This window comes from Falco rusticolus, chromosome 6, assembly GCF_015220075.1.
Source record: "Falco rusticolus isolate bFalRus1 chromosome 6, bFalRus1.pri, whole genome shotgun sequence".
Lineage (NCBI taxonomy): Eukaryota > Metazoa > Chordata > Aves > Falconiformes > Falconidae > Falco > Falco rusticolus.
Window position 1 is genome coordinate 65,678,050 of NC_051192.1, and position 19,418 is coordinate 65,697,467.

A 19,418-nucleotide genomic window follows, 5' to 3' on the forward strand; every position below is an offset into this window, starting at 1 on the left:
AAAGGTATCAAATGGGAAGCACCCAAAACCACAGTAAATGGGAGAAGGAAATAAAAGGTACAACCCTCAACAAGTGGCACTTGTCCTCCATCTACTGCCAGGTAGGAAGATGCAAGTTATTAAAATCCCCTGGAACACAGGCTGTTACCTACTTAGCTCTTCACCTAATAGACTGTCTCCATAATCAGGTGTCTTTTACTGTATTAAGCACTTGCTCCTAAGTAACAGAACAGCCTGTTCAGCACAGTGAAGTACTAAATTTATATAAACTGCTCAGAACATTTACAGGCCCAACTCCATGCTCTCCCCCGAGCCAGAAAAATCGTTACTTGCTGGAAGTGTTTCTAAACAGATATGCAAGTCAAAAACGTAGTGTTTGTAAGACACTATCCCGCAGCCTTCAACTGCTGTGACACAGCTAGTTCTTCCTCACCTCTCCATATACTGCCAAGTGTGTACCAAACTATGTTAAAACATTATTTAAAACCCAAATGTTCCAGCAGTCATTGTTTTACCCTGGTGTATCTATCCCTGCCTTCAGCTATTAGCCATGAAATACAGACATACATACTGCTAATATATGGAGATACAAAAATCCGTGATTTCTGAAAGCAAGATCAATACCTAGAAAACTGTAGTTATTGTCCAGCAAGACAGTCAAGCTCTCAGAAATGAAAATGTTTCCTCATGTCACTCTGATAAAGGTGAGAAGCTATAGGACCTGCTTTTAGGTAAGAACTGGTACATAATTTTGCCACGTAAAGAGCAAGAAGCTTATCTCAAATTCAAACTATACCTCCTCCAACATACTTCCCAAAAATTCAAACCCCTTTTTCAGATGTCATTGCTTCACGTTTCAGAGGTCACATCACCTGCTAAGTAGACTTCTTCCAGTGTCAGGAACACGTAGGTCTCCAGCTGGTATTCTTGTGTGCAAAACTCAGGAGTTCCACTGCTCTACAGTAATTCTCCATATCCTCCCCAAAAGGTGACTCTCAATATACTTCAGATTATTTTTCAGTGCCAACTCTTTTTGCAGACTCTGGACTTTTGTTGCAACTGTGACAAGAACAACCTCCTAAGAGTGCTACCTTTAAAACACTGGTGACTTAATAGTTTGATATACAAGTGTCACTCATCCAGATAGTAGAGAAGTCCCATGAACCAGTTAATCCCCATCTACATTTACGGAATTCAAAATGTAAATGAAATTACTCTGTTATATGAACAGTTGTTTATTGAGCCATTTTTTGCACTTTACAGCTGGAATTCTGGAAATTCAAACACCACATCTTTGCCTGTGAGCTTCTTGTAGACACCAGAAAATGTTTCCACCTGTGAAGACAAACAATCTTGTTTATACATGCTGTGTAAGGAAGTAAAATCTATGTTAACATACTTTAGGTACTACACTATTTCCCACTGTGCCTTCACTCTGAAGTGCAACTATGAGGTTGATTGTTTCCTTCTAGATTATGGTAGCTGAGTATTTACATAGAAGACATGTTTCTGGAGAATATTTGGAACCTCCTTGATTTGCAACCATAGGAGACCTAGAGAGCTGAGCAGACCTAAACATGTCCCCACAGAAAAAAAGCAAAGTGATAGGGGACTACAGGCTGTACACCAAGCACATCTGTTGAAGGTCAAAATTAAATGCTTCACTTAAAAAACCAAAAACCAAACCACACACACACACAAAAAAAAATCCCCAAACAAAAAAACCCCAACAAAACACTGTTCCCATGAGGGAACCAAGATAGCTACTTTACAATCCAGGGGTTTTGGCAAGGTGAACTAGAGCTTAGTTCAAAACAGTCTTGCCCCACCTGCAGCATCATACTCCAAATACAAACAGAAGCCTCTCCATTGCCACAAGCCAAAAGGCAGTCTTTTGCTGGATCACAAAAACGACCTCTTAGCTATGTCAGAATGCCACTCCACCCTTCACGAGAAAGTAGTTTCCCATTTACCTTGTGTTCAACATTGTTCTGTTGTGCTTTGTCCAAATGGACTTTTATGAGCCTGCTGCCATCCAGTTTTACGCGGATTCTCTTGCCCACGATTTCACTTGGGAAGACCAAGTCTTCAAGAATGGCATCGTGCACTGCAGTAAGCGTACGGCTGAAATGCCACATTTGTGTCATTAAAACATGTCCTCTTGCAAAATTTTCCAGTTTGCTAAGGCTTAAACCTTCCACAGCATGCTTTATCTGAAAATTCAGTGGTGTTTTGGGTTTTTTTAATGCTGCAGTGTAACAATACACTTCTTCACAGGTCATGCAAAAATAAAAGCTAAGTGTAGAAACTTAATGATTTCATGAGGGGAAGAAGTCAGTAGCATGGTTTCTGACCTTTTAGATCATGTTGCTTTGCAGCAACAGCCCTGAAATTCTCCTTTTATTTCCACACATTTAAGGAAGAACTCGTTTAAATCAGAACCCAGTTGTCCCATCTGCAATTCTGCCAGAGACCCTCACTGGAAGAGCTTCAATATGCAAGTATCTTCAACTACACAGTATGTTCATAGGACACCCAGTTTTGAAAACACTGTTTCTTCATCTGCCTAAACCCAAGAGACTTAGAACACCGATGCAGCACAGGAAAAAGTCTAGCTGGTGAGTTCAGTCCATGCTTAGAAGACTGTTTAATGTCTACATTTGTGTTCCAAACTGTCCAGAAGTGAGCCAATATGAGAAAAATGAATCCAGGTTATTTTGTGCATAAGTCTAGATGACCAGTAAAATTTCCAGCTTCCCGATCTGCAGTTTCAAGGCAGTATTGCTAGTAACTAAGACCTGTGCCTACAGCAGCATTTCAAACTTGCAAAGATCGGGATAGCTAAGGCAGATCAACATCAATCGCATTTCTACGCTTTGCAACATACGTATCAGTTTTACAACACTACTAGCCTGATATAGGCTCAGGCTGAGAAAGGGACAGTCCTGCACACTCTCCTTCTCTTGTGCTGAAAGTGACAACAGGCTAATTACATACACAGATGCCAACATCTCTAGCCACTGTACAACACTAGTTTCAATAGAACACAAAGTCATCCAGACGCAGGACTTCAGCTAGATGAGTACTATGAAACAGCACTTTTAAAATCCATGCCTGAAAATTTCAAAATACAGTAACAGATGACACAGGTATAATACTGGGGCTGGAAGAGGTTACAGGAACATGCCACATGTCATACAGAAGACAAACTTAAGACACGGACTACATAATGATACAGTAAAATAAAGAACAGTATAGAAGAGGCACTGACATCCACATAGACATAACAGTGTTGTATGTTTATCAATAAAGAGACTAGATAAGAGCAGGGAGGCAATTTAACACAAATAACTGTTAAATTCATACCCCAGAGGGATGACCCATACCAACACCCTGCCTCAGCCACTCTCCCTCATTGCATCCCTTCAGTGTGCCAGCCCTGCCCTCTGTACAGCCCGACATGTGATGTCGATGTGGCTCTTCCTACTTCAAAACACCAATTCCTGTCTGCCCACTCTGGTAACAGAGACAGCAGGTCGGGGTGTCTTAAGCCAGTATTGCTTACTAAAAACTGGCTACAGCTGTAGCTGGAAACACAAATGGAGCTCTAAGAAATGCAACACAGTGCTCAAAGAGAAGCTTTTTACTGCACTTTAGCAGTAAAACAGCAGATACTATTTCAAGCAGTAAGAGAAAGGATGAGACCACCACTTGAATGACTTCTGAAAAAACTCAACTAAACATGTGACTAAACTACCAACTTACAGAAGGCAGCTGTCATACTGCATTAGTATTATTTACTTACCTCCTGGGACGCTTTTGCTTGTTTTTTGTGCGACTTTTTCTTGTTGGCTTGGGCAGAATCCTCCTCTGTTATGGGGGGGAAAAAAAAAAAAAAAAAATCAAACAAAACCCACCATTTCTCAGTATCTAGTGTTTACAATCAACACAAGAAACAAAAAACACACCAAAACAAAACGAACCCAAAAAACACAACACATGCACTGCCTCACACACACTAGAAACAGACATATGAAACACCAAAAAGGGAGACTTAGATATGCCCAAAGCTACACCAGCATTACAACTTGATATTACTTGCAGAGGCTGAAGTACTGGCATTGTTTTATTTCTGTTCTACTGATCCTGTATTCAGTACACTGAAATAAAAAGATCTGTATTTCACCTCCCCCTTCCCCCATGAATACAACCAGGATACTTTACTGGGTCATATTAGCAACCTGAATACACTTCTTCAGGAGCAGAAACCACAAAGAATTTTAGATTATTTGTTAGACTGAACCTCTGGTGCAAAGCAGAGCAGGTAAGCTATCTTGGTCCCACAGACAACTAGGTGACATCTGAGCTTGTTTGAATAATGAGACTTACTACACAATCCAAATCAAACCATGGCTTAAATATAATGTGTTCCAAAAGCAGCATCTAAAGGTACTTATACCAGCTTGGACCAGTAAAACTTATTTTCTACATCCCTATCTGCAAGGGCACATGTTTTAAAACACTGAGGTTTAGATGCAGCTGTAACCACCTGCAGTATCTTCTACCAACACATCACAGATTCTCCACGACTGTATTCATGATGGGGTTACTGTAATCCAAACTGGGTCAAGGTATATTCAAAAGGAACATTTTGCCTACAGCAGAAGAAACGTACACATTCCTTTCTAAAACATGGATTACTAAACCAACAGGGAATTCTCAATTCTCACTTTAAGTGAGCTAGCCTTCTTGGCCACATAAGATTCAGGGTAAGGTGCTCTGGCTCATGAAATTACGTTATGAAGAATTTTCACTAAAAATAGTTTCAGTCTAACAACTACTAACTGTCCACTCTATAGACAATCTCCCGAGTCCGTCTACCCCTTAGTACTGCCCAGAGAGCCCTCTATCACTTTTTCATGGCTTAGCTCCTTCCATAAATTCAGAACCTGAGTCAGGTTCTTCCTTCCTCTCCTATTAACTTGAATTTTAAGTGCTTAGATTATGTAAGTGTAGTAAAGGTCCTATTAATATTTGCTCCCTTTCACTTTCTTACTCGTGCAGAAGTTTGAGAAGCAACGCCTGAAAGGCCAGAACAAAAAGGTTATATCCTCCTCCAAAAAGCTTCAATTTCACCAAGTTTCCATAGCCTCAACTGCTACCTGAAATCATTTTAGCCTACATCCATAGAAGGACATTCATTGCATTTCCTGCTGTTACAAAAATATGCGTTGTATCAGTTACCTTGAACAGACAAGAGCAGCAGTGCAGCACTGAACAGGTTACCCAGAGAGGCTGTGAAATCTCCATCCTTAAAGTGTTTTCAAGGCTCAGCCAGACAAAACCATGGCTGACCCAATGTTATGTTGGTACCAGTCCTGCTTCATGCACGAGGCTGGACTAAACAACCTCCAGGGATCCCTTCAAGTCAACATTTTTACAATTCTATGTGTTTTACCTGAGCAATGAACACCACATGCTTTCCACTGAATTTCTTCTCCAGCTCACGGACTAGCCGCACCTGAATCTTCTGGAACGATTTCAGCTGAGGAACTGGTACGAAGATAATGATGGCTTTTCTGCCACCACCCACTTCAATTTCCTGAAACAGAAGCAGAAAGTAAACGTTATCTGTGGGTTGAGAAGTAATGTTTGGTTTGCTCATGAACCCTCTGAACACAGATATTTGATAATCTTGCTTACAACTTGGGGCTGGGGTGCATCAGAGAGCAGTACCTGTTTTAATGCATTTAAGACTGAGCATCGAAAACAAAAACCTCTGTCAGAGCACTTGTTTTACTGTAAAGGAGGGACTGGGCAATAAAACCCACCACTCCCTTCAGAGCCCTAGCCTCTGAATAGCAAAGCTCATTCTTTCTGCAGGACAGGACTCAGATGCTAGAATTCTAATTATACTGAATGCTTATCATCACATCTGCAGTGGTACTTGCATGCTGATACAGTTTCAAAAATTATTTGCTTCTAATGCAGACTCTAGGTAAAGTTTACAGTAATAAATCTCTTATTTTTGAGCTACTACATGAAAATCCTCTTCTGTCCACCACTTGCCAAGGCCTGCATCACTACTCCTGTCATTTCCTTCACCTCCAAATGCCAGCAGGTTTATGTCACACCAAAATGGATTACTTTTGCCCCAGTTTGTTCCCCCAACAGTTGATCAAAACAGAAGAAGTTTGTATAGGCTTACAGTGTGCTTCTCCCACAAACTTCACTGCAGAGACATCCTCATTCTCCAACAGAATGGAAAGCTGAATTGCTTTTCACCAGCCATGTTCCCAAATAAGCTAACTCAGATGCCCACAGGGTATTTCTCACAATGAAAACCAAGTAACTAACTAAACAACAAAGCTATCTTAAAAAGCTCCTCATTGAGGACTGTAAGCCTTGCTGTACTTCAGCAACAAAGCAAGTTATTCTGAAGGCCCCTGAACTCATACATCAAGCTGACTTCTGCATTCCCAGATTCTTTAACTCTTAATCAGTCATGCATGTGTGCCTGTATTGGTGGGCCCGGGCAAGAATCAAAGAGCAAGCTACTTAAGTTTTTGATTGCAGCAACCAGTTTCAGAAGTTCCATCCAGTCTCCAAGGCTGACAAATTCCAAACACTAACACTCTTCTTCCTTTTCTTCCTTAAGGTTTCAGTTGCCTTTACAAACCAGAAGTTTACAAACAGGCTAACCTACACGATCAAGTCAGTCTACTACCTCAACCCACCTCCTATCTATTGCTTGGTAGGTAAAAGAGGATTTACAACTGATTTTTACAGGGTATTGTAGCTTGCACTCCTGACAAAGATTCTGCAATGCCTACAGTTCCAGCTAATAGCCACAAACACTTGAGGTCAGTTTCAGACCTCAAGCCCAGTTTGCAGAAACAGAAAATAGAACCAGCATTTTTAAAAACATTTAAAATTACAAACTGCTATTGGAGTTTTTACAATGACTTTTCAGACCAGCTCCTAAAAAAAAAAGCCACTATTATAAAATCCTACATGTTAAGAGCAAATACTAGAAGATACACCACAACAGTGTATAAAAAATAATCACAGGCTGTTAAGAAAACGCTAAGTTCACCACTGACCTAGCATCAACATTCCCAAGAAGTAAACACACAGAGCAAGTCACCAGGCAATTCTCTGCAGAGGTCTAGCCTACCTTAGCTGCTGTGATGTTCAACTCCCGCAGCTGAGCCTTTAAGTCAGAGTTCATTTCCAACTCCAGTAGCGCCTAGAAAGGTGAAAATGCACATAAACCATTACATACAGATCAATTCATAAAAGTCTTTGAGGCCACAGTCTGTCCACAGTGCCACAAAGCAGCTATATACTTTTTACCGCTGTCACTATCAAAGACATAACTTCCCCTAGTGTCACACTGACAGATGCAACAAGTTCAACTGGTGGGAACACAGGCTGACTGCCCCAGTTCCTAAGTAAAACTAGGAAAGAGTACACATTTAGACAGCATCACGCTGATCTTTTAAGCTCTAGACAACTGTCACAACACTGTCTCCACAAGCCGCATTCGGTTACCAAACAGCAGAAGGAAAAGGCACGTACCTGGGATATACCAGACTCAAACTCATCTGGCTTCTCGCCATTAGGCTTCACAATCTTTGCGCTAGAGCTGAACATGGCCTTTCTGCAACGCAAAAGAACATCTCGGTTGTCAGCAGGAACGTGTCTTCTGCTACAAACACTGCAAGACTCGGCAACCCGGCTACTCGACCACACGCCTCAAAGCGAAGCCGGAGCGCGCCCCGCGGGCCCCAGCAGGTCCCGCCAGGGGATGCCGGCCACCGTACGGGAAAACCGCCCCGGGGAGCCAGAGGCCTGCCCACCCGGGCGCCCCGCCTGTGCGCTGGGGACCGGCGGCCAGGCCCCGGCCGCACCAGGAAGGTTGCCCGGGCGCCCACAGGGCCCCACGTGCCGCCGGGCGGCCCTGCCCGGCCCGCGGAGCGCCGCGCCCGGCCCCGGCCCCCTCCTGCCGGCGGGCGGCCTGCCGCCCCACCACAGCGGCCTCCCCCGGGGAGCCGCCAGGGGAGAGTGAGGGGAGAAGCCCGCCAGCTCCCCTCCCCCAGCTCCAGGCGCCCCGGCGACCATCGGGCCTCGGGCAGGCGGTAATCGGGGGCATCCCCACCGCGGGGCCGCCGCGGGGAGCACTGCTCGGCGCCCAGCTCCGTATCGCGGCGGCGGCGGCGGGGGAAAGGCGGCCGGGGCACCCACCTCTCTCAGCACCGGCCTAGGAAAAGGGAGAGCTCTCGCGAGCGCGCCTCAGATCGCGGCCCGGGAAGGCGCTCGCCCCGCCCACCCGGGTGAAGCCACACCCGGAAGAAGGGCAGAACGAAGCCCCGCGTGCGCCGCGAGCCGGCGGCGACTTCCGCCGGAGCGAAGCCCGCACGGGCGCGCAGAGTCCTGGCGCGGCGCCCGCGGATGACGCCACCACCAGCTGCTGGGCGCCGCGCCTGGCGGGGCAGGAGGCGCAGTGCGGCACATGCGCAGCGCCAGTGGCGGGGGGGCGGGCGGGACTGCCTTGGCCCACCGGCTGTGCACGGCTGTGGCACTTGGGCTGCCTTCCCGCCTCCCTCCCTCTGCCAGGGGCTCGCCCTGTGACGCCGAGAGGAGAGGGAGAAGGAGGAGGCCGCGCCGCTCCGCCCCTGGCTGTTGTGCCAAGTCTTCACCGTCATTTGCATCTCCGTGGGCGCAATCCATCCGCTCGCCTCAGTGGCTGCCGGCCAGGCCCCTGCCTGAAAAACTCCACAAATCCACTAGTGCTACAGCAACCAGAGAGCCAGTACCATGAAGCAAGCACACAGGTATCACTTAGCCTAGTGGTGCTAAATGCCACAATAGTAAAAACACCAGCAGTCACATGAGGAAAGGGATCCATCTCTCCTCCCACTGCACCACAACAGCAAGGAAAAATCAACAACGGAGATGCAGCAGTAAAGGTAGGCAGGGCTGGCTGATTATACGCAGCCTCAGTTTTATCAACTGAGAGAAAAAGCAATCAAAGTGATGTGTATAGTACTCAGTGGACTTAAAAAAAAATATTTTTTTAATTTGAATCTGAGCTCTGCATGTTGATCATGACAGCAGGAGTTACTGTTTAGTCCTTGCATGTAAATTGGATGTATGAATCTGTTCAACCAGAGAATTAATGAGTGTAACAAAAAAGTCTTTTCTTTCCCCATCAGTTACTGCTTGCTGGTTCTTTAGTATGCGTTGCCCAAAGAAGACTAAGTCTAACACGGATTTGTAAACCTGTAAGGAACAAGAAATCCATCTGCTACAGAAAAAGATAATTAAATGAAAAGCTAACCAAGAGCAATAAAATAAAAATATCACAGGCAGGAAGTAGTGAAAAGCCCAAGAGTCTCAGTGGAAACCTTTACAGAGATAATTAATGTAAATAATCTTGATCTGAGAAAATCAGGCATAAGCATTTTGTAAGTAAGAGTAATATGAAGTCTCATTAATATATTGGAAGAAGCAAGAAAAACACAGCAATTATATTCTGATATAACCCTGACCAAACTGTTTCTGCATTCTACCAAGGCCTGTCAAATGCATAAGCTCTTTCTGTTTTGTTTTGCTTTTTAGAGGTGTCATCCAACCGATATGAACAGTAACATTGCAACCATTTGCTGTTTTTGCAATGGAAGGCAAAATTAACGTCAGTGTTCTGCATTCTTGGCATTTTACTAGGCCACCCTTGTAAATCTGAATGCAACACACTATGGCTCTTGGCATCTTGAGGCTGGCTTTGTCGCAATAATGCCCATATTAGAGCTACAAGGAGAACCCAGCAACTGAAAATGCTGTAGCATGTATACATTGGGCTGTTTCTGGTAGCAGTCGTGCCTGTGCCCCCATCTGCTGTAGGTCGACCTCATCGGAAGCTCAGTGAAGGCACCCAGACGTCCTGGCTTTGGTCTCCAGGTACATGACAGTCCTGATATGAGGGTGTGCCACAGCAGCTTGCAGCTGGCAACAGTTTGAACCTTAATCTGCTCGGACAAGGTGGTTCTCATGACTTCACAGGCTGTTGCGGTACAAGGCTCAGCTGGAACGTGCTTACCAGGAGCCCTTGATTTAAACAGTGGGATGAGAATGAGCTCAACGACCTTCTTCAGCTCTAGACTTTTGGATGTACCAAACACGTTGTCTTGGTGCCATCTTCCAGTGACAGTCCCTCCTCGAGTGCTTGTCAAGCCGAGAAGGTCATGCAGGACGGTGCAGGTGGTGTACACCCTCCGTTTTCACACCAGTTGAGGACCAGGCGGCAGCGAGTGCTGCCGCAGGGCAGGGGCCAGTACCCGGGCCGGCGGGGGCAGCTTCGGCCCAGGCCACCCGTGGGGCCTCATTCACCTCTTCACTGAGGCCTTAAACTGCTGAGACCCCATCCATTTCGTGCCCACCCAAGCGCAATCTGATTCGGATGGCTTTTGTGGTGCTTTGGCCTCTCCCGCGGCCCGTAGGGAAGCCCCAGCGCGCCCCGCCTCCCGCGGCGGCACCACGCATGCGCGGGGGGGGCCTGCGGCGGGGGTGTCCGGGCGGCGGTGGCGGCCGGGGGTGGGCCGAGGGCGCGGGTGGCGGCGGGGTTGCGCCGCGCCATGTTGCGGTGGCTGGTGACGGTGCTCAGTCACTCCTGTTTTGTCCCTAAGGGCGACAGCATGTTCTACGCGGTGCGCAAGGGGCGGCAGACGGGCGTGTACCGCACTTGGTGAGGGCCGCGGCCGGGGCAGCGCGGGGAGCCGCCGCCGGGCCGGCCCCGGGCCAGGCTCACCCCCGCCCCTGTATTGCAGGGCGGAGTGCCAGGAGCAGGTGAACAAGTTCCCCTCCGCCAGCTTCAAGAAGTTCGCCACCGAGAAGGACGCCTGGGCCTTCGTACGCGCCGGCCTCCCGGGGCAGCAGCAGCCTGAGCCGGCAGGTAGCTGGGCCGTGTCGGCCTCCCCCGCCGCCTCCTGCCTGCCCGCGCCGCCGGGGCGGGAGGGAGGAGCGGCCTGCGGGGGGGACGGGGGTGCTTCTGTAGGGGCTCGGAGAACGTGCCTTGTGCCCTGCCCGTTTCAAGGGCTGTTACACATGTGTGTCTCTTTCAGTGTGATCTGGGATCACAAATGACTGCTCTGTGCTATAATATTTCTCGCAGAGTAGCTTGGGGTGGTGTCAGTTAACAGGTTAGTATTGCTAGTAGGTGGTAAGAAGTGTCTTCAGAAGCAGTCAGTCCAAATAGATCTTGTATGCAGTTGAACTTTTTATCTTTTTATCTTAATCTTTTGTTTGTTTGTTTGTTTGGAAGGGGCACACGGTTCTCCAGCTGTAGGGCAGGAAAGTGGTAGCCAAAGAGAGGAACCAGAAATAAATACCTTGTGCTGCAATACATGCAAAAGGCCGTATGAACAGTCTACAAACGAAGAACACGCTGCAAAGCGTGTAAAACATGAGGAAATATGCCCAGCACCAACAGTCAGTGAAGATAAATTTTCATATATGGGTGAGGTCTTCCATTATTCCTGTAATTCTGCTCAATTCTTTGCACTCTTTCCATAAGTAAAAACGTGTAGTTATTAGAAAGCTTTTCAGGAGGTTTGTGTATGGCAGCATCAGGCCCAGCATAACGTAGCATCTTCTTAAAATGGGCGTCTGCACCATAATGTATTTGTTCCCATTGTCTTTCTGTGTAATTTCTGTGATTTTATGTGGGTCTGGATTACAGACCATATTTAAATACAGAGATGTAGCTGGGAAGCTTTAAAGCTGGCAGAAGAAGACAGGAACCGTAATGAGAATATGGAACTTGGGGTAGAGGTGCTTCTTGAGGCTGACTAATTTGACACCAGTGAGAGTGTGAACCTGCAGTGGAACTTCAGGTGTTCTTCACTACTATTTTACATGGCTTCTGTAGTTAACTTCTTGAAGGGCTCTCTGGGGATTTTTCCCATTTTTGGGGATTAATCTGCTGGCAAACTTTTTTTTTTTTTTGCTTAAAGAGTGTACATCCTTGAAAGAGTGGTTGAACAGCTACTTTTGGTAATTCTTTTGTAGGTGACTTTGCAGTTGTTTATACAGATGGTTGTTGCTCGGGTAATGGACGTAATAGGGCACGTGCTGGAATAGGTGTCTACTGGGGACCAGGACACCCTTTGTAAGTAGCTGAAAGGTTTGTTTTTTTTCTTTAATACATTATTGTTTATTTCGTGTGTGACTTGTAATACCAGCCTCCTTTTGAATATGAAACCCTGCTGTTGAAACTCATAAAGACAGTGCTATGAGACTAATGAGTTACTGAGGGGAAAAGATAAATCAGCTTCTCTGGGAGGTAAAAATGTGGGGAAAATCAACTGGAAATAATATTTTTAGGGGCTCAAGCTATAATTCAAGTGACGCAGAGAGCTTTAAAATAGGTGTAGGTCTGCACAGAAGACAAATAAAATTGCATACTGATGGCATGTCCAAATTTGCAGGTTGCACTATACTGGTGGAAGTTAGAGCTAGAGTATCTATTCATCCTCCTGTATGAAAAGAAAAGTAGCTCCCTTGCACTTGTTTTTCTGATATGTAGTCATTATACGCCATCCTGAATATCTGGGGTAGCTAATCTAGTATTCATTCCTTGGACACAGAAATACCAGTGAAAGACTTCCTGGACGGCAGACTAATCAAAGAGCAGAAATACATGTGAGTAGTTAATGTTCTAGAATGCTTCTGCATGTTAGACTGTAGTAGCACACTCCTGACTCTTTCAGCTGTGGCCTTCAGAAACCAGTTACGGAGCTGTGAGGGAAGTGCACAAAGCATCAGGGGTTATGACTTGAAACAAATCGTTCTCTTCACGTTTATTGACCTTTATGGGGTTTGAACAAGGTAGTTCACCTTGAGGATTTCCAAATATCATCAGGCCAAGTACAGCTGTTTAAAACAGCCTTGTGTTAGGAAAGCATGGTTCTCAAACCTATATGGTATCCTTTGCGTTGATATATGTGTCTCAGACCTTGGGGTGAGGGCTGCTGAGTAGCAGTTAAGAGGCTTCCATTTGTGAGTGGGGTCAGAGTATCATACTCCTTAGAGAACTATAACAAACAATTCTAGGCTCTCAGGAGTAACTTCTGTTACTTCTGAATTAAACTTCTGTTGGCAGCAGCAGCTTTAGTCTTCCCTTCTTGCCTCATTTAGTTCAGGTATTGCTGCTGTCTTACACTGTGTGTTCGGAGATGAACTGAAATGGGAATTGATCTGCTTAAAAAGTACAAGTAGTTCATTTTTGTGAGGCATACAGGCAGAGTGATGGTGGTGTGCCAGAGTCAAACTGAAGAGCTTTTCAGCTCTACATCCAGACCCAGCCACTTCTCCCTCTTACTATGTATCATAACACCAAAAAAAGCAAAAACCTTTTAGGCTTTCCAAGCCCTTGGAACTAGTATGAATCTTTCTTGCTCAGAGTTACGGAGAAAATGCCTGAAATTTGGTGTGCAGTTGACAAAAGGCTTTGTTAGAAAATGGGGCAGAGAGCTACTCCTTCAGTACAGGGTTGAGTAGCAGAATGGTTTGGGGTTTTTTGCTGGTGAAGCTGAAGCGGCTAGTTGTTTGCTTGTTTCATTAAGGGGTCATCTGCATGCATAATTTTGGGAACCTCTCTTCTAAAGCACATTGATATTCATTGATGTCAAGATTATACTAATATTCTTTGTTAGTATCAGGTACTTTGCTGGTATTTTAATTGTTTGTGTTCAAAATCCTGTTCTGAACTGTTCTTAAGGCAGCCTGCAAAGCGATAGAGCAAGCTAAGAGTCAAAACATCAGGAAACTAATTATCTACACTGATAGCAAGTTCACTATTAATGGTAAGTTCATGATTTTTGTTTTCCTGATTCTTAAAGACACACTGTATGCTGTTTCAATACAGAAGACCTGCAGAACACACTGAGTCCCGGAGAGAGGAATATAGGAAAGAGAACATCTAACTTCAATACTTGTGACTGCTTGGGGAAAAACTTCAGAATATTACAGGGATCACCTGCTAACTGCATGAAATAGAAGTAGAGACAGAGTGCCTGTTACAGTAAAGGCCGACAGAAGTAGCTACAGGATTTTTGTCTTAAGGCATTCAGTAAGACACAAAGTCTATATAAAATGTTCATATATACTTTGTTAAGGATGTACTCGGGAAGGTACTTGGAAGTTGGTGTAGTAACCCTGTAGGTGTTTTGAATGTACACATGAAGTACATTCAAGTTTCCTTACTTTTTACGTGTAGACTACACTTGAAGCTTTCACGTGCGCAGAGTATGTATTTAAAGTTTCACCTTCATCCGAAGATTTGGAAAATTAATTTTATTCCTTATTAAGACTTAATTTCTGAATAAAACTTCTTCCTCTTTCCCCAAGATCTTCAGGTTTTATTCCCATGATAATTTGGAACTACAGAAGTATGTTTTTTCTTTGTATTCCACATTTTTAGAAAGGGAGTGCATGTGTTTGCTGTTTCCAGATAATTTTTTTAAAAATAATATTAGACAAAAACTTAGTGCAACTCTTGATTGAAAATTAGATGAGTGCTTTCATGCTTTTTTTGTTTGGGGGTAGGGGTGGAATGTGAGTATTGTGTTCTTAGCATAACTTGTAATACTTGAGCACTAACATTGGTAGTAATTATCTGTTTTGTTGCTTGTTATTAATAAAACAAATAAATGCTTTGTATGTTACAAATCTGTATATCTTTTCCTCCAAATAAGTCATTCTGCATTCCAGAAGCCCCCTGATTTCTGAAAGTGCAGAAGTATGAAAGAAAGAGCATAATTTCTTTTTAACTTCTTCAGGTGGCTCATGTTTAAGACTTGAGTTAAGCAAAACTTACCTGGAAAAACTGATGTCACCTTGAGTAGCAATACCGTAGAAAGGACAGAAGGCTACTGAGTAGGGGCGAGTGACTGCTAGTCAAGGAAGGAGTATGAGCTGTCATTTGCTGCTTGTTTCAAATTGTTAGCTTGCGTGTGCGTGAGAGATGTTCTGTCCAGATGGGAAAAGTATCAAGGACTTGTGCTCTGTCCTCCTGATTCTAGCTCGTAAGTTGAGGAAGGGACAGTAAATGTTATGAAACAACCTAAAGGAATTCTCCATTGCTTCTCCCTAAGGATTATCTCCTAAATCTCTCGTTTGAGTAGCTTATTTTCCCCAAAAGATTTAGATATAGCACTTCCTATAGGTGCAGAATGTGTGTGGTTTTTTGTGTTATTTTTCTTGCTGTTTTTTTATTTTAGTTTTTGATAGAAGCATTCTATCTTTTCTATTCTATTCTTTTTGCTTTGTGGGAGAAAAATGTATACCATCTTGTCTGTTATGAAGGAGAGAAAGTTGCTGTGTGAGATAAAATTCCTGTTAAACCTAAGACTTAAGTATGAGGAAGGAAAAGAAAAATCTGTAGGTGCAATGTCTTAGTCTTTGCTTTTGCTTGCAGTTTGCTCTTGCGTTTTGGGTCACTGAGGTGCAGGATCCACTCTTGCTTAATGGAAGTTATTTTGTGAATGTGTCTAGGAGTTATTTTTTTAAATACCAGAGAAGGATTGCAGTTAAGCATAAATGGATGTGGTTTGGTTTTTAGGAAGTTTTGTGTGCAAGATCAATGATTCTCTACTTGGTTTGGGTCTGTTTGTTATGAAAGCATTAAGGATGTCTTACATTGTTGACACTGGCAAAGATATTAAAAAAATAATAAATCCTTATTTAAGGAGTAATGTAGTAAATTTTCTGGCCAGCAAAGGATGGCCAGAATATTAAATCTTGTTCTGTAGAAATTTGCTTATGTGGTCCTTCTCAGAAGGATTCTGTTCAGTGTGCAGAGGCTGTAAGACAGGTGGCCATCCGTTTTTTCCTGTAGTATGTGTGTCTCCTCAGTTTCTCAAGACAAAGGTGTAGATTTGTTTCTAGCTTACTGTACCATCAGGCAAATCCTTAGCTTCCGTTTATTGAAGTTTATGTCTGTATTTTGCGTGTAATGCTTATATAAGATTGTAGACTTTAAATACCTGTTCAGGAAAACATGGTTGGGTAATTCAAGTAACAATGGAAAAATACAGTTCTTAAAGACAGTAGGGGAGAACCAAACAAGAATATCTTGTGTCTCTGGTTCTTTCCCTGAGACTTTGTATAGAGTTAATGTCTTGTTAAAAGGCTGTTTGCTGCATCTTGATCCGTACTGGCTTCTCTAATAGCATTTTTATGATGATGCTCCCTTTGTGTAGGTATTACGAGCTGGGTTGACAACTGGAAAACAAATGGCTGGAGAACAAGTTCAGGTGGAAGTGTAATAAATAAAGAAGACTTTGAAAGACTTGATAATCTATCAAAAGACATAGAAATTCAGTGGGTAAGCACCGCATTTCTATTCTTAATGACATCTAAAACATGCTTCTTGTAAAAACTTCCATGTATGACCATAATTAAGAATTCGATAAAGCATAGTATTGCCTATCCCCAAGTAAAACTGTAAGTACAGAGAAGTTGCTTGTTTTATTTAAAGCAAGTAAGCAGCATAACCTGGCCTCTTGGAACCAGTGTTTTATTTATTAAAATGCATGTTTATATTCGTTTTCTGTCTCTCGTTACTACTTAAAAAATGCCTGCCATAATTATTTTTAGTTCATGAGTACTGTTAGTAGGTGAAGTTTCTGTTCTTGGAAATCTAACCTGTCTTTTTGAGTCATAGGTGAATTTCTGGATTTGCTTTTCAGAATTCCTTAGGTGCTGGTTTGTTGGTGTAACTTAATCATATAAGTGTCTTTAAACTGGGAAAACTAAGGGAGCATAACCCCAAATAAACTAACTCTAGTTTTCTGTACCTTAACTGTGTTTTTTCCAAGAATACTGGGCACAGAAAAGTCTTTAAAGTACCCGTTTGTAAGTGTTAAATTGTTTTGCTGTCCAGCAAAGAAGTAAAACAGCTTCTGTACAAGTATTCCTGGGAAAATTTAGTTTTCTGTAAACTTGAACATCAGTGCTAAACATTGTAGGGGATATCTTCCCTCCTCCCCTCCTTCTAAATTTTACTTTAATTGTGGTATAAGACTTCTGATTATAGAAATAAATCTCTGTACCATTGGCTTTGTGGGTGCTAATAGCATGTTTACTGGGCTTCTGTCTTTACAACACAGAAGACAGGATGATGTAGCTCTTTAATACGCGCTTTTTCTATGGTAAATCTATTGCAGGTATTCTTCCATTCGTGTTCCTTTGTGTTTTCAGAGTTGGCGACTCCAATTTGAAGGCTGACTAGATCTTACATAACTATTCCTTTTTTTTTAAGGAGCAGAAAGTGTAAAAACTGAAAACTAAGACCAAAGTTCAGCTGTCCTTAGAGTATTTTACATAATAATAAAAAAATGTTGCTTTATACACACTTCTTACACCTGGATCTCTTAAACTTCGGAAGATTTTTATTTCAGGAGGAGCAATGTATGCGTATGCTTTTAGTATGGTAATCCTCCTGCTGAGGTGTGGCATCCTCCAAGGGCTGCAGGTGGATGGCTATCTGCTCCAGGCTGCAGGGGAATCTCTGCTCTGGTGCCTGGAGCACCTCCTGCCCTCCTTCTGCACTGACCTGGGGGGCTGCAGGGCTGTTGCTCTCACATGCTCAAATTCACTCCTGCTGTGCAGCATTTTTACCCTTTCTTAAATACAATACCACAGAGCTTTGCTGATAGGCTCAGCTGTGTCCTGCAGCAGGTACACTGGAGCTGGCTGTCTCTGATGTGGGGGCAGCCCCTGGTGTTCTCTTACAGAGGCTATCCCTACAGCCCCCCACCTGGTACTAAAATCTTGCTGGGTAAACCTAATAGTCTCGCACACATCTCACGCTTGTCCCCCTCAGATGTTGTCAGATAGCAAGCTTCATTTTCTTTCTCTCCTTCCTCCCACACACTCGTCCACCATTACTTCTGACAAGGATGGGCTTAGGATTGAAGGTGTTTTCAGTTCCTAACTGGAGGATGGACAGGGCTGAAAATAGAGAGGTTCTTTTCAGTTTCTGTATCCTAAGTGAGTGCTGTAATCACCAAGGCTGTTAATGGCATAGAGGTCTCTGGCTTTCCGGGAAAAGATTAACTTCATTTGAGCACTGAATGCAGATAGTTTTTTCCCTCTTTTCTGAAAGTGGGAACCTTGAGTTGGAGCTGTTGTCTGCATGTCTTAAAGGCTAGCCTAGGTTAGGTGGACCTTATCCAGTTTACTGCTTCCCATAAAGATGATTTTCACAATTTGGCAAGACTTTCCTAGAGTAAGGGAGTCTGTGAATGTTCCTGGAAGGAACAGGTAAGGACTAAATGTGAGGAGGGGGCCTCCAAGGAGGGGGTGCTGCACTACTGTGAATGAAAGGGTATTGTGTGATCAAATTTCATGTGTGTACTTTTTTCTTGACGTTTTTTATTATTACTATTTTTTTCATCTCTAATACTGCTATACCTTTGTCCTAACAGATGCATGTTCCTGGTCATGCTGGCTTCCACGGAAATGAAGAAGCTGATAGACTAGCAAGAGAAGGAGCTAGTAAATAAAGTCCTGACATACTGGGACTAGAGATTGTTGCAGCAGGAGGAAAAGAACTAATATCACAAAGTTGGACTTTGAACTATACTTCTTTCTGGCCTGAAGTGTTAAATATACCAAATTCTGGGAGAAAAAAAACCCACATTTTTTTCTATAGTTTTACAGTCGAGTCAATATTTAGTTGATGGTATCAAGTGTTTGGTTTTTCTCATCTTGCTGAAGGGCTGCAGTCAGTGTTTTTAGCTGTCTTCTAGATTCAGCATAAAGACAGACATCTGAAGAAGTAATATTAAATCTTTATCCTGAGTGTTCTGTATCTTACTTTTAGTGAAATAAATTATATATATTTTTTTTTTTGTACAGAGGTATATATTAGCAGCCCAGAGTGGGTGGAGGCAGGGGGACTTTGGGGTGGTTGGTTTGGCAAGAGGTCGGTGACCTGACACGGAGGTGTTCATTAATATGCTTTGTGTTCTGGTACTAGCAATAACTGCTGTACAGATGGGCTTGTGACACTCACCTGTGCCTCACAGTATCATCGGTTACAACATCCAGAGATTTCTTTGTAATGTTGCTTACTTTATAAGGTAGCATAAACAAACTAAAAATCCAGATCACAAGAAATCTTGAACAATTAATTTTTACTGATCTCCTCTCTATCTGCTTAATGTCCAAGCTTTTTGTTTGTGGCTTCCTGTTTCCATTAAGTAACATGTTTTTATGCATACTGGTTCTCGTTAGCATTGTTGGTTCCTCTTCAGTGTTGTCCCAAAGGTAGTTTTATCTGAAATGGAACAAGATCTCCAGATCTTCTGGATGTCAAGTGTATGACTTCATTTTTTCCCGTCAATGATGAG

The 19,418-nt window shown here is 43.5% G+C and overlaps 2 protein-coding genes across 3 annotated transcripts; one reads left to right on the forward strand and one right to left on the reverse strand.

The window, feature by feature from the left end:
• Window positions 1-1,211: 1,211 nt before the first annotated feature.
• RPS7 (ribosomal protein S7) lies at window positions 1,212-8,364 on the reverse strand. The gene is made up of 7 exons (XM_037392032.1): window positions 8,248-8,364; window positions 7,582-7,663; window positions 7,178-7,249; window positions 5,459-5,602; window positions 3,806-3,870; window positions 1,974-2,124; window positions 1,212-1,335 (listed from the first exon to the last, which is right to left on the reverse strand). The coding sequence occupies exons 2-7, from the start codon at window positions 7,654-7,656 to the stop codon at window positions 1,258-1,260; spliced, it is 585 nt and encodes a 194-aa protein (XP_037247929.1). The 5' UTR covers window positions 7,657-7,663; window positions 8,248-8,364; the 3' UTR covers window positions 1,212-1,257.
• Window positions 8,365-10,565: 2,201 nt separating this feature from the next.
• On the forward strand, window positions 10,566-18,921 carry RNASEH1 (ribonuclease H1). 2 transcript variants are annotated; one of them, XM_037391396.1, is made up of 8 exons: window positions 10,569-10,747; window positions 10,830-10,954; window positions 11,324-11,518; window positions 12,070-12,169; window positions 12,648-12,702; window positions 13,781-13,865; window positions 16,263-16,387; window positions 18,492-18,921. In XM_037391396.1, exons 1-8 carry the CDS (start codon window positions 10,638-10,640, stop codon window positions 18,567-18,569), a joined length of 873 nt encoding a protein of 290 aa, XP_037247293.1. In that variant the 5' UTR covers window positions 10,569-10,637; the 3' UTR covers window positions 18,570-18,921. The 2 variants fall into 2 exon arrangements, with proteins under 2 accessions (XP_037247294.1, XP_037247293.1); XM_037391397.1 differs by lacking the exon at window positions 11,324-11,518 and having other exon boundaries at window positions 10,566-10,747.
• The last annotated feature ends 497 nt before the right edge of the window (window positions 18,922-19,418 follow it).

What these genes read in the sequence shown, in the direction of transcription:
- RPS7 (XM_037392032.1), bottom strand. Translation starts at nt 7,656, where the DNA reads ATGTTCAGCTCTAGCGCAAAGATTGTGAAGCCTAATGGCGAGAAGCCA. An exon ending in TGAACATCACAGCAGCTAAG is followed by an intron (nt 5,603 to 7,177) that starts GTAGGCTAGACC and finishes CTTCTGTTTCAG; the next exon opens with GAAATTGAAGTGGGTGGTGG. An exon ending in AAGCAAAAGCGTCCCAGGAG is followed by an intron (nt 2,125 to 3,805) that starts GTAAGTAAATAA and finishes GTGGCATTTCAG; the next exon opens with CCGTACGCTTACTGCAGTGC.
- RNASEH1 (XM_037391396.1), top strand. Translation starts at nt 10,638, where the DNA reads ATGTTGCGGTGGCTGGTGACGGTGCTCAGTCACTCCTGTTTTGTCCCT. An exon ending in AGATAAATTTTCATATATGG is followed by an intron (nt 11,519 to 12,069) that starts GTGAGGTCTTCC and finishes ATTCTTTTGTAG; the next exon opens with GTGACTTTGCAGTTGTTTAT. An exon ending in ATCAAAGAGCAGAAATACAT is followed by an intron (nt 12,703 to 13,780) that starts GTGAGTAGTTAA and finishes ACTGTTCTTAAG; the next exon opens with GCAGCCTGCAAAGCGATAGA.